Source organism: Vanessa tameamea, chromosome 4 (assembly GCF_037043105.1).
Source record: "Vanessa tameamea isolate UH-Manoa-2023 chromosome 4, ilVanTame1 primary haplotype, whole genome shotgun sequence".
Classification (NCBI taxonomy): domain Eukaryota; kingdom Metazoa; phylum Arthropoda; class Insecta; order Lepidoptera; family Nymphalidae; genus Vanessa; species Vanessa tameamea.
In genome coordinates this window covers 3780762-3796355 of record NC_087312.1, presented here as the reverse complement: position 1 = coordinate 3796355, position 15594 = coordinate 3780762, and the positions used below count along the sequence as shown (strand labels likewise).

General features: G+C 33.8%; 1 protein-coding gene across 1 annotated transcript in view; it reads right to left on the bottom strand.

The window, feature by feature from the left end:
* The window catches only part of LOC113394529 (protein Wnt-10a), a 35922-nt gene extending 21264 nt beyond the window's left edge, over positions 1–14658 (bottom strand). The window contains exons 1-2 of the mRNA XM_026631875.2: positions 13937–14658; positions 5072–5319 (exon numbers count right to left, since the gene is read on the bottom strand). Coding sequence (XP_026487660.1) covers positions 5072–5319; positions 13937–14037 — 349 coding nt within the window. The 5' untranslated portion in view covers positions 14038–14658. The remainder of the gene's footprint in view (positions 1–5071; positions 5320–13936) is intronic.
* Positions 14659–15594: the final 936 nt, after the last annotated feature.

Genomic DNA, 15594 nt, shown 5'->3' with positions numbered 1-15594 from the left:
TAATGAATTCCATTATTCATTTGTAACTTTTTTTTTATCGAATGCCCTGAATTTCGAACTGGTGACAAATTTTAAATTCTTCCCTTACACTTGTGGCTCTGTCGTTTTTGCTCGCTTTCGCTTCAATAATGCATGACGTATAATTATTTTCGATAAAAGTTGTGAACTAAAAACTGTTGTCGATTTACGACACGATTTCTGCAAGTGAAATTTTGTCCTCGAATAATTTCGAACGAATGATAAATAATGTGCTTAACATAATGTTTAGGTGTAATACTTCACGTACGGTCTCATATTTGGGCGTATTGTGGTTTTAGACGTTCGGTATCGGTGGACGGATGGGAACAAAAACAAGTAACGCTATTCTAGTGGACAGGTGAGCGGAGAGCGCGTCAGGACCGCAGCGCCACCTCGGTTCCTCGAATCGCGGATTAAATTGGCAAATCACCATGCGGGCCATGTACGGCAACTCGGCGCCGGACAGCAAAAAAACTTACATCGCTCCTAAGTAAATACAAATTTTAATTATCATATTGAACGTTTTATTTTCATCTTCGATTCTTTATTTAAAAATGTATAGTCGAATGTGGACATTTATTTAATGGGATGCGCATACTGATTGATTTTTCCGATAGCCCCGGCGGTGGTCGCTTTTTCCGTGTCGTGTAACATGGTTTTTGAGACGCGCTGCTGCGCCGCCGTCGCGCCCACGCTTGCGAACATCTCGGTAATTTACGATTCTCTTCTTTGTTATTTTAAAGTAGTTTTTCGTGATGATTCTCGCTTCCAGCTCTAAGGGCTATAAATTTGGTGCCAAAAATGAATGAACACACGTTTACTTTGCTGATTTCGCAAACGAAATTCACTTTATATGGTAAATATATTCTTGTTAGAATTTTATTTTATTTTTGTGTAGTTTATTAAGACCTCCCTGGTTGTTTGTTTAAATAGTATCGTTTCATTAGAAATGTATTTATTACAGAATCCAATCGTTTGTAATTACGGATACATGAGACGAAACACTTGGGGCTTCATGATTGTTTTTAGGCAGAGATGATAACTAACGACTCACTGATGGCAAGAATTTGTGGAAACCCGTTGAGTATGTACCACCACCATCAGTTTCTCAACAAGCTGATAATAAACGGTGAGTAAGCCAGTATATTAATAAGCTCATATGATATAACATTTTAGTTCACTTGATTAGAGACGTTTGTATATACGGTGTCTGGAGTGATTGATATGTTCTACAGAATAATTGTCTGGTGGTCTTTCTTAGCCCTTACCATCACGCTACGTTTTTACGATTGAAAATTAAAAAATAAACACTCATATCTAATGATTAACATCATCTCTTGGAATAAGACTTCTCTTAAGTTTTAAATTAAATGATTTAACTTAAAGTAACATTAAACGAAATATGCTTAAAACCTTAATACATTAAAACTGTAAATAAAAGCATAGTATAAACCAGATATCCGTTTATCAGAAGTAAAATGAACGTTATGTATATGCGCATAAGGGCTATTTTGCATAAAACCATAGAGCCAGCTATAATTGAATTGGGCTTACCTAATATGTCTATTGTTTATTATAAAACGTTGTTACTAATGGATTTATTTGTACAATAGCGTATTCAATCAATTATCGTTGGAAAATTAAATACTTTACGAAATTTATTATTTAATAAAGTAAAGTATAAAGTAAAAGTAGTAAACAATTTACAATGTTTAATTGATGAAACAAAATACGTATCATATTCACATCGTTAAAACATCCATTAATTAGAATTTAAGCTAAGAAAAGGTTTTGGACCAATTAAAGCTTACAAGTTACCTGGGTGTTGCGAATTGCTAATCACCGAAACGTTATTCAAACCACGGCAGGTCCTTGAGTAACATATGTAAATTAGATATTAACTTTTTAAGTTGGATTTACTCGCTAAGTAATACCATTTATATTAGAAACGATATTAAGCTCGATTAATAACACATAATCATAACATAACATAATCAGCCTGTAAATTTCCCACTGCTGGGCTAAGGCCTCCTCTCCCGTTGAGGAGAAGGTATGGAGCATATTCCACCACGCTGCTCCAATGCGGGTTGGTGGAATACACATGTGGCAGAATTTCGTTGAAATTACACATGCAGGTTTCCTCACGATGTTTTCCTTCACCGCCGAGCACGAAATGAATTATAAACACAAATTAAGCACATGAAAACTCAGTGGTGCCTGCCTGGGTTTGAACCCGAAATCATCGGTTAAGATGCACGCGTTCTAACCACTGGGCCATCTCGGCTCTAATAACACTATGAATTTAATATTATTAGTGTGAATGTAACTTTGTCTGTAGGTAATCTTATCGTGATATAATAAGATTTGTCGTATAAGTCGCATGGGAGCTGGTTAAGCACGGATCAACTCGACGCGAACGTAATAGCAAAAAAATGCTTGTGAATAATATGTTATTTATTTAACTTAAGTAAGCGATTCAAAATTTTTGCAATATCACTACGCTCGAGTTAATTAAACCCTCAAAACCGGCCTTAATCCCACGGAACAAAGCTATATAAAAAAACCACTCCATGTCACGTTCGAAGTGAAATGTGGGGAGTGGTGTATTTTGGACAAATTCATATTTTTATGGGATCTCTTTTGTATTGTTTCTCACAGCTTAGAACAGTCTAAGGAAGCACGACCGAGTAGCACACCGATTGAGATTTTATCATGGCCATTAGATGTTCGGGCTCAGTCACCGTTCAGACATTTCGACACGTCTACTTCTTATTTAAGCCCTTAATATGTTATTTTAGGGCGTTGATTGTATATATTTTTTTATTTTAAAGCAATTAAAGCTACTGTTTCAAAAATATACACCATAAAATCGAACAAAATAATTTTTACACGCTTATATAACGAACATGTCAATGTGTTCTGAAAAAGTTCCCACGACATGCCGACAAATAAGAGGGCTTATAACGAAACATCTCGTTTTTGCGGCATCATAATCATATTTTGCCGTCGCCACTTCGTCACCTGTTGACACGTGGTTGATATAAAATGCCAATAAATGTCACGTTTTTATAAAACATCCGGCTCGCGTATTCAGGTCACGTGCGCTCGCGCCGCCGTCAGATTTGTATCGAAGCATGCGCGCCAACTCGCCACCCTGACTGGCACGGAGCGCCATTCTCTCATATCATATCGTCGACATTAGACTCGTCGTCTGACATGTGTTTTTATCTGACTTCCCATCGACGACTATTAACGCTCGAGCCGAAATTTTTTTCCAACAATCGTCTCATTAGCTCGACAAAAGTCATAAAATCGTCTACATTGTAGCGTCACGTACAACAAGAGCGCTAACAACGTGTAGAGGATCACGTGGAAGCGAAACGAATTCTGCCATCTATCCTGAATTCCATCCTTCCAGCTCTTTCATCGATGTATCTACACGATCGGCTAAAAAAATCCAACGGTCCGAATTCATTATTATCTTTCTTCGACGATCATTGATCGCCATTATCCTAGTTAAAAGCCTCTCTTGATTTGTTCTTCGTTTTTTTTGGTTTCGTTCATCCGACGACGTTTCAATCGGGACTCTAACAAAAGGCATGTTAAGAAAGATGTTTAAGAGTTTAGCTACGCTATTTTTTCATTATTTTTCAATTTAAACGGAATCGTGTCGTTGAAGGGCCGGAAGGTGTCGTTACGGAGTATTACCAATACTAATAGTGTTCATTCTACTGAACAATGGAACTGGTAACATATTTAAAGGTAATCCTTGTCGAATTTATGTTTTATTGTTTGTATAACAATTCACGTCACATTAAAGATTTACGTTGAACGTTTCACCTTAGGATATAAAAGGTCAACGTAAAATTTGTGCATCTATACAAGTACCAGGAGAATACCAGTTACTTTGAGTTCAGGCAATTCCAGTTAAAATATTAATTGGTAAAGTCGGCGGGGCGGGGGGCATGCTCGCCCAGACGGACCCACACGTAGCGTGAAATCGCGGGGCGCGGGAGCGGCCACACCTGGCCACCAAGGCCTGTCTTATTATTTGTTATCTCCCATCCTCCATGCTCGTAAATTTCCACGTCAACGTGTGCGATGATTGTGGAAAAAATAAGATCGACAAAGCCTTTTCACACTCAGAGATATAGACATAAAGACTTACAGCGATCAGTAAATACCGCAAGAACATAATGCGGTCGGTCCCTTCGTCCGGTGGGTCTTAATATGCGTGTATAATTTTTCGTCGTAATAAATTCGGATTGTAATAGCCGATCGCGATTGGTTTGAATGTTTAGTTGCATTTATTTTAATAAAATTTTCATTACAAGTTTGGGACTGGTCTCGTAATATGTTGTTGATTGTTGCCACCTACGTTTTCTCAATGAAGCCTACAATCACTGGCGAGCCGTTTGCGACAAAAATATGTAAATAAATAAGTGATTTTAGTGGCGTTTTGAAGGTTTTATTACGCGAGGTAATTAAACGATCAGCTTTGTGGGAGGTTACTTCAAACTGCAGTAACATTTCGGTTAATGTCACCTGAAACTTGTCGTGTTGACAAAGTTAATTTTTAAAACATTCCATACTACGTTTAAGTTTAAATTTTTATAAATAAAGTAGTACCGATTACTTTAATAACATAACATAAACATAACATAATCAGCCTGTAAATTTCCCACTGCTGGGCTAAGGCCTCCTCTCCCGTTGAGGAGAAGGTATGGAGCATATTCCACCACGCTGCTCCAATGCGGGTTGGTGGGTATTACTTTAACAATTAAATTGAATAATTTAAAGACCATCAAATTTTTTAGCGTACGATAAAATGTTATGGTCTTTATAAAGTGAGTTATTGTGGAGGTGAAGGAAAACATCGTGGGGGAAACATGCACGTATCGGAAGAAAATCTGCCAAATATTTATCCTTCAACCAAATTGGATCAGCCTGGTAGTTTCTAAGCTTGCTCCTCAATAGGAGAGTAATCCTTAGTTCACCAGTGGGACATTTACAGGTTGTTACTTTACTTTTTAAATTGTTTTTATGCACTCACCTCTTTTCATAATGCCACTAGCATGAGGATTGGAACTTTTTGTTAACAGACTAGAGCAGTTCCATCTGTGCCATCGAAATTGGTGCTGACATTCCTTGACCGCCATTTGTAGACCTTCGAAAGCTATGGCCGCTGTGTCAGGAGACCCGTGGCACACAGTTCTCTGTTCTCTGGTTAAGCCGCCAATGAGACGGCATGTGAGGCTTGAGCTCAGCTTGAGCTGGTGGGCGAGAATGCTATCTCTGGAACTGCAAAGAATATAAATATTTAATTTTTACGTTCAATCTAATTCACATATAACATAGTTAATTAATATTATATTTAACTAACTGTTAGACCCTACTTCGAGTGGGTAAAACTCATACCAAGTTATTCTTTTCATCTCCCCCCTTAAAGTTGAAGACAGATGCTTACGTTACAAAATAAACCTATGTACCTACCAAATTTCTGCCTTCTGGACTCAGAAGTTTTGGCTGTGCGTATCAAAGCATTTAAAACTAAAAAACAAATAAAAAAATTGACTTGATAGTCAATTAAAACAAACAATTTTATAGGATCAAAACTCATAATCTTTTTTAATGACCTCTAAAAAGGAATGATGTGTTAGGACGCATATAAAATATGCGCTCTCATATAAAATATATAAATACCACAGGAAATATACTTTATTACAAAATATATACTTAAATTTCTAAAGACATATAAAGTTCAATGTATTATCATTAATTTATCAATTAAACATACTGAGCATGTCTTGATAAAAAAATTAGACCCAAAAGTACTTAGTGTAGTAAAGAAGTTCAAGTATAATATTAACTTAAAATAATATTAAACACATCTCTATATTGTTATGAAATTGTAAGTTTTATCGTCTGTTTACATAATTAGTCACAAGGTTATTTATCTTACGTAATATCTTGTTAATTTCATTAATTTATATTTACGGAAATAACCGTTAATTGGACGCTTATTAATGTCGTTGTAATTAATTTATTTCGAACAGATGCTATCACAAGAGCCTAAAATACTTTAATAATGAAATAATTTGTATTCGCTCCCGAGTTCGAACAAATATTTTAAAAATATTTCACTGTGGAATTATTTAGGGGATTTTAATTAATATTTTCGTATGGCAAAGCTTGTTCGAAGTTCGGAGGGAATTCCCCGTGAATATTATCGAAATAGTTCATGTTTATTAAAATTAGTATTGTTTAGGCTAGATTTGGGAATTTTATTTATTTGCCTTAACCAAATAAATGGACAGACAGCTATGAAAATAATTGAAGAATCTACACTATACATGGTGTTATAAATATATAATAATGGATTGATGTTGAAGTCTATGAGTTAATTATATATATATAGGTATTATGTCTGTCTGTTAATGTTTTACGGCAAAACCGTTGAACCGAAGTAGATGAAATGGTATGAAGCAAGTTTGAACTTCAAGAAAAGACATACAATTTTTGTTGAAACATGACGACAAACCTCGAGCGAAGCCGTGGGCGTCAACTAGTGTTATAAATAATAGTATATTAATGAGTTGTATTCCTGAGGTTTTCTTTGAAATAGTCTCATAAAATATATGAAATTATAATTTAAGTTTTTAAGATCGGCGTTAACATACAAACAGTATTTTATATAAGAGATAACAGATGCCCTATAATTTGTTAAATCGTGACACTTTTTGTCACGTTCTCGCTTTGAAGGCGTATAAACGTTGATCTGATGACATCGTTCTACGTGATTCGACACTTTAAGTCTTTTCACTTGAGAATAGTAAATTATACGCACAGTCCACAATGTCGTCAAAGCGACTTTTAGTAAAGGGAATAAAAGTCAGCAATTACTTTTATTAAATAGTTATATATATTTTTTCCTTATGAACTAAATTAAGGGTTGAAATGATCTTGCCAGATTTTTCTATCTATTTGATTCGACTATTGAATTGATTGAGAAAATGATTAATGTTACTGTTTTTTTTTTCTATCAGTACATTTCCGTATCCGTGTAAATTACAAACAATTAAAAAATAAAAATTAATGTTCATATGCGTTTGTTTATCGAGATTTGCAATGAATATTTCATATTTAACTCAAATGAGATAAAATAAATCGATTTCATGAAATGTTCATGTAAATAAATTAAGTAAGTATTAGTCAATATACTTTTATGTATTTCTGTAATCATAATATAAGTATAGTACAACCTTGTCAATCTTAAAAACAATTGATATAATATTGTTATCGATTATATATTAGTTAAGATACATCTGACTTCCCAAGGTTGGTGGAACGTTAGTAATATGTATGTTGGAATTATTAAAATTACTAACGTTATAATTAATAATGGTGACGTGTTATCGTTACGTGGCTTGGTCAGTCCGCTTACCATTTTTTTTTTTTTATTATTAAGGACAACTTACAAAACAAACATGGCCCAGTGGTTAGAACGCGTGCATCTTAACTGATGATTTCGGGTTCAAACCCAGGCAAGCACCACTGCATTTCATGCGCTTAATTTGTGTTTATAGTTCATCTCGTGCACGGCGGCAAAGGAAAACATCGTGAGGCAACCTGCATGTGTCTAATTTCAACGAAATTCTCTCACATGTGTAGTCCACCAACCTGCATTGGAGCAGCGTGGTGGAATAAGCTCCAAACCTTCTCCTCAAAGGGAGAGGAGGCCTTAGCCCAGCAGTGGGAAATTTACAGGCTGCTAATGTATGTAATGTAAAATTGATAGATAAGTTAGTCGTATAGATGTTCTTTGATTGTAAGCAATCGCTTTATGACAATCGAGTTTATTTCACAACGATGCTACATTCTCATTTGAGATGAAAACTTCTATATAAACAACGGTCACAGAGTTTGATTGTCATATAAGGATTGCTCAAGATTTGCTTTTGTTCCTTGTTCCACTTAAAAAGGCTTTATAAGTTAGAATTTTGTATTTAAGTTATTTTTAAGGTGTGTACCTCTATTTAACTTCCAAGAACATGTACCATCTGTTATCAGTTAATTTTATTTTGAAGTGGTCAAGACGAATCTTTCAGTGCTATGAGGGTTCCGTGGACATATTATTATTTTCTGTCATAGTTTATATGGTATAGTGTCAAAACTTAATATTTAATTTTAAGTTAATAATGCTGTTTAAACATTAAAAATACTCTTTATTTTAGGTAAGGTCTTATAAGTAATTTCGAATCTTCAGGTTACTTTGTTAAATTAAATATTGTATTGGTTTGGTACGACGTAGTATTCTTTTTGGAGTACTTATTTAATTTAAATGAAATAAATAAATAGATAATTACTTTGTTATGAAGTTAATTTAATATATTAACTATCTGCGTGTATATAATAATATGTACATATATTTAAAAAAAAAGTCTTAGACATATCATATTATGTTGTTACCGGTAATCAAACTTGTAACCTTTTGTTATAAAGCCACTTACACTAAGTGCGATACTTATCGTAATATATCTCTCTGTTTTATTTACTTAGTACTTATAACGCAACGCTCGTAACATTCAACTACTTCATGTCACGGAGTTCTGTAAAAATTTTAAAACATCTAATCAATTTGAAACCAATGATAATTCCATTGTAACACGGAACACTAAAAGTGTTAGTAACAAAAGTCAAACAGCGTTTTCCGTCTTTACATAACTGTGTAACTTATCTCGACTCCTTCCCACGCTCGGAGAATGCCGGTTTCATTAAAGGGTTGGGAAGACGAATAACCGACGTTTAATGATCTTAATGATACGCACCCGCCGTCATTATTATCATTGTCGTATCATTTTTGCATTGCGATGCTTTTATTTTTATTAAAATTTAACACCTCGCTCGAGTGTACTTTTGTATAAATAGTTTGTGTTAATGACTCGCTTTAAGTGCTGAAAAAAGTATGACGGTATTTTAAGTATCAAATATCGATGAGTAGATTGTAAGCGCTTTCTGCTTAAGTGTAAATAAATTTCTTAAGAATTTAGCTGTGTTATTTTTAAACATTTTTTGTATCATAACTTAATACTAGATTTGATTAGAATAGACATTTTATTTATCATATTGTTGATATTCAATATATTTTTCCATATACTTTTTTATATACTTATAGATAGTCGTTAGAATGTAAAGATTAGTCCGTTACTTTATGTTAAGTGCTTCTTATAATGCAATTAAAATTAATTAGTGTAAACCAATCGTTTAATATTAATATATGTTTATTATGTTGACGTAAATAAAACACGATTACTATTCAGCCTTATATCTGATGAAATGTCAATTCGACATGACCGGAGAAAGATCTGGTGCGAGCTATACGTGCTTAACGATCTTCTTTCGTATTTACTTCGAGAAATTCAATAAAATTCATTGGCATACACCGGGAATTGCACTCGCGATCCCATGTTCTGTAGCCGTACAAGCTAGCCAATAGACCAATGAGACAGTTATATACATTTCCAACTAAGTAAGTATATATGGGTGTATCGATTCTTATAAATAAAATAAACCGATTTCTTTCAGCTTATAGTTTCTATAATCGCTAATGTGATTGTGATTTGTCGTGTTCATGTTTGCGATATCTGTATGTCGTTGGGTAAGCTAGTTTTTCCACGCAACTTTGTCACGCAGAAGGGAATTAACCGATGCAGCTAACAGCTTTTTCCGACAAGTCGTTAAACTCGGTGATCCAATTAAAACTCCGAGCTGAGCTTAATATAATTGCTTCGAAAATTCCTACCGACGAGATAAAAACAATAATTTCGTGCTTTAAGACCACGCCAGTAAAAAAATAATAAATCTGATGTCGGAGCCGGGCTGATGAAATGCTACGATACTCATTCAGAAAGGTTATTTCAATACAAATTACAGCTACTTGCGTTGCTTCTCTCTGCGTGCCGACAATTCTGCAAATACTTTTCTCTTCTCTAAGCCGAGGATGCATAAAGACTTCACCGAAATCCTTCACTGCGAAAAGCAACTCTATACGTAATCGTTTAAGAGCTGAAGTGCAATGATATTATACGAAGTTACGCTCTTACGATACTCGAGGTCTACGGTCTGATTGAAATTCCGTGTACCAACAATGTGTACTCTTGCTTTATACGTATTTGCTCGGTTTATTATCTACTCTACGGCACATACAATTTGTATATCCGTTAAAAGTGTTACCAATATATGCAATTAGTTATAGATAAAAGATTTTCTGTATCAATCGTTTAATATATTAGGCAAGATAAAAGTTTTTGTAGCGAGAACCTTATAAGGTGAAATGGCATGGAAGAATTATTTTATTTTTATTACAATACGTTTATATTTAAACCGCTTAAAACAATCTATTACGCGAACGAGAAAGCGCCTTTGTAAATTTCGATAAGCGAAAACTGTTTAAAAATATAATATCTACATGGGAATTATTTACATTAAAGATTAAAATGAGTATATACGAATCGTAATTATAAGTAGCTATACGTCCAAATCACGAATGCGTGGAATGGTGGTAAGAATGCCAGCAGCATTTTCCCGTTGAATTGCAATTCAGTTTGCCAAAATGGGCCAAAATGAACCGATCACTGTTATATTAACGGAACAAAGACATACATGCAACATGTACATCTTGTAAAAATGGGCTAAGGCCTCCCCTCTCTCGCAACAAAGACATCATTTGAAATATATATATGTATATACAAATACAAAAGAAATATGTCAAAGGTTTGATTTTGTGATATTACATTTGGATAGAAAATGATTAAGCGTCTTACAGTAAATAAACGTCTTAAAGACAAGGGTTCAATTAATAATATGTTTTATAATATATTCCGATCGAACTTCGATCGAACTGCAACTGGGTCGTTGTTAGTAGAATAGGAAAACGGATAAACGACAACGAATACGTTTCGATTCGATTGCGATAAAGTAAAATTTTGTTGTTAGAATTGGCGCCTTGTTCACTCACGATGGCGCTCCTCTCCACGCTAAATTGTCGACGTGTTTTAACAAATATAATCCGAATAACTAATAAAAAAAATCCTACTGTATTTCTTCTTACATTGGTCTTCTCACACTGAGAGTTTTTGTAAGCATGAGTTTCACTCATACTGATATTTCAGCGTGGGGCGCGCCTTCGTGGGTCAATAGATCTAAAGTCACGAATAAATATCGGTTATATTGTAAATTGATTGGTTGTATACAATTGATAGTAAATAGTAACGTTTTTACTCGAGCAATTAAAAAAATGATTTAATAAATAATTGTAATATTATTTTAATTATCTTTACAAGAAAAAATTTACACAATTTATACGCTTGATAAATTTCCGTTAATTTGTAATGTAACCAGTAAAGTGAGTAATTAGGCAATAATCCGTGACACAGATTAAGAATCTTTAATATAAAACAAGTTATGTTTACGAAAATTACCATGCAGATACAGATATCTGTAATGATCTTCGTAAAATACAACTAAAAAAATATATCGTAAGTCCGATTAAATATAACCAGTTATAACCAGATTTAGATATAAAAATTAATAGCACAGATAGTCAATTTGATTTATTCAATTGTTTCACAGACTGCTGTAGCTATTATGTTCTACAATAATATTTCTTTGTCTTTTATTTCTTGTTCTTTATTTAAAATAAAAAGGCGAACCAAAGAGGTGAACTGATGGTCATCGATATTAGACTTAGACACTGCATGTAGAGTTCTGTTACTCTGATAGTGTATGTGTGTATTTTTAATAACATATACATATTAGGAAACAAATAATTTTTAATTATACAAAGCATACTTACATATATTTATTTTTAATGCATCTGTTTTCAAGGTCGACTATCTTCCTACAAATATCTATTTGTATCATTGTTTTGTGTTCGTAAAATAATATTTTTTGAGTTAATACTTAACCAATTTTTTAATTTTGATTCTATTTTTAAGCAAACTTCTATCAAAGATCCTTTGTTGGTTATTCGAAAAGTCATTAACAAATTAAAAATAATCCGTCTCAACTCGGGCTAATATGATGTTACGTTCCAAATTCAAATTGAAAATATATTTTTTTCATAAATTATAACGATAAATTGAAAAAAGGTCAATTATTTTGCGGGATATGGAATAAATTGTATAACTAAGCTTTAACGAATGCGTGCATAGTCATGAACGGACGTCATAGTTAATTCGAAAAAAAAAGGGAGTGGCTTAATAATAGAATAAGTAAGCAGATTTGTTCTTATTTCAAATGTATTTTTTACTTGTCGCAACTTGTTTTTGTTTTGTTATGTGTATTTTAAATTATTAAAAATAAACGTATTAAGTACCTAATACTGGCATTTGTGACTGTAACATTATATTGAGTATGCAGATATGATCCTAAATACGATGCATTTAGAACGAATATTGAATCAAATTTTAATACCAATGTTAAGGTCCGAACAATTCCAATTTCAAATTCATAGCAACTGATAGTAACTGATAATAATGATAAAATTCAAAATTTAAATTAGAACTCGATCGGAAAATATTATAATATGCGACCATAATTATAATTTCGAACGCAATATAAAAATAAATATAAGCTTTCACTGTGTGTCGGTTTATACATTGGAGTTGTTCATTCAAGTATCAAAATTGTTTTTATATAATAAAGCTATACTTTGAAGTGTGACTTAAGACGACATGGGAATACTAAATACATTATTAATAGCTAAGTCTTAAGATTTATTAGACGGATAATTTCAAGAGAACCGTTCGCTGAAGGCAATAGCAATTCAATCGCTTACGTTTCGTTAGCGTGCCTTTGCCGATGTGTAATCAATATTCATAGTTATTTACAGATATAGAATTTCTGGATATGATTGTCATTTGTCTAAATATTTTTTTAAATGCTGTTCAAAAAATCATCTTGGCCAATTTTTTATAAACTTGTTTTAGAATAAGTAACAGACGAAGTTATGAGTTTTTTCAAGTAATTTTTTTTTGTCAAAGTTTAATGTAAAGTTAAAAAAAATAATATTTGAATAAAGACATCTATTACATCTCAAATTGATAAAGTAAAATATTGTTTAAAATAAAAAAATAAATCGTTAAATAAGTTTAATGAGTGTATTATTTTTTCTGTGAATGATCTTATTGTCTTCATATTTTCCAGTTATTTTAAAGATATTTCCGTAAATATAATTATTATTTCGTACATACGTATATATTTATAATAAATCCTTTTTCAAAATACTGTTATAAATACTATTTTGATATCAATTGTTATGTATGTGACTACAATTATCTAACTTCAACATATAAATATCGAAAAATAAATAAATTATTAATACAACGTTAAATATTTCGTTTTGTTTTTCTATACAAAAAAAAAACTAAAAATCATAGACCATCTAGCTAGAAGTAAATCCGTTGACTGAATATCAATCACACGGCAAACAGGCCGACGATTATGCGGCCACGTGCAGTGGCATATCGAGACGCATTTACATACTCAGTAAATCTCCGCGCTATTGGGTGGCCCGACAAATGATTGTCACCTTTTAAATTTGCATTCATTACCATGCATTATTATTACACTATCATTATTCATTAGGCGGCTGTTGCCTACTTAGGCGAGTTTTGCATGATTAGTGTCGTGATGTTTTAGTTACGTATTCATTGCGACGCCCCTATCTGTCTGAAGCTTATTGTCATTGCTATGTACGTTTAAGTCGAGTAGGCGGATATAAGCCTAATTACCTTGCCTTTAGAACGAATATTGTGTGTATTATTGTCTAATTGAGTTAACACTGTGTATACACTGGTAGTTTAACGCATAATGTGTTATTGTATTGAATGTATGTGTATAAATATATTTTACTCACCTCGCCATTTTGAAAAATAATAACAGCATAAAATATATGGATGTCGTATGCGTTTTGGGCATTCTGTGTTTTTCATCGACAGTAACTTTCAGTTTTTTCATGTTGGCAGCACTACATCTTCTATTTTAGGGTTCATCGTTTACGATGATCATTTAAAATCGCCCGCGAAAATATCGCCTCAAAACACGATACGGATCGAAGCACAAAATGTCATTTGGTCACTCAATTCCATTCGGATATTTTAAAACCGGTTCGAATGCATCGTTCAAAATTTTCGCATAGTTGCAAAAAGCGTTTACTCCGCATCGAAAGTCAATTAAAACGGCGATAAGTCGTCCGATTACGGTCGTTAGGAGCGACGCTAATTAGACGAATGGGTCGATTCGATCTGTCACCGTCCTGCCTGAGGTTTAGGTATTCGATTCGTTTCACCACTTTTTCGCATGATCGTATTAAAACGTTTGTTTACGTCGGTGGCTGGCCGTCGGCGCGGTGCCGTCGGCTTGTCTATAGAGCGTGTTTGGCGGACGCGTTCGAGCGCGTGGGTCTCGAGGCGTGTTCTTCGCGCCGCCCAGACGTCGAGAAAAAAGTTAGAGGGGCGTGCGGACGCCTACCGGCTCCACCTACTCTCATTATCCTTGTTTACGCAATTATTACTCGATATTTCGGCAGAAAACTGTTACACTGATGAGTATTAGGCGGCCGTGTGTTCACAAAGAGGTCTCGTTTGACAGTGGCACGTTGGACGCAATCCCTGCCTATATAAAATGCCGCCCCACGCGTTTTATTCCCGACCATGGGAAACGATATCCCGTTGTTATTGGTTTTTAGATTTTAGATTGTTTTGTTACGAAATTCATTCGATTGTATCTCTTGCATCGCTTGTGGCGTATATGCCGAATTGGTTTATTCGCTTTTTCTCTTCATGCAATTATTTAATAGGCAAACTTGCTATGACGAATATATATTGTTATTCGATAATATATTAAATAAAAATCGCTACATGTACCTAACTAGGACATTGAAAATAAACACTTAAATTGGATCCGTTAAAATGCTTCTATAAATCGAAGTAGGTACCAACCTGCTTTTGATAGTAAATATATTTTGTTATTATATTATAACTGGCAAACCAATTACATCGGATCCTTTAGCGTCTGTAAATTGAAGTATATTATTAAATATAAGTATCTAACGGGTATTATAAAAACTGATCGTTCTAAATGACATGGTTGACAAATACCCGGGTTAAGATAGATCGTTGAATGATTGAGAGGGTAGCTGTCTATTGAAAGTGACCGGAGGGCGAAGGGCAGGACCCTTCATTAGGGTGAAGTCGCGTGCGCATTGAATAATATGCAAATAACATGTCGCATTAACCGAAAACATTAATATAGGTGAGTAGTTAATTACGATATATTGATTCATTAAATATTAAAATACTTACAAATATTGTCAAATATAATATAAATCTGTAATATATCGACGACCGGATCGGTAATACCTACATATATGTAATGCAACGTCCTCCGTGTTCGAGTAGTGTGTACACCGGTTTTCATGGGTACCTACGCCGCTCCGAGGTCCCGGGTTCGATTCCCGGCCGAGTCGATATAGAAAAAGTTCATTGCTTTTCTATGTTGCCTCAGGTCTGGGTG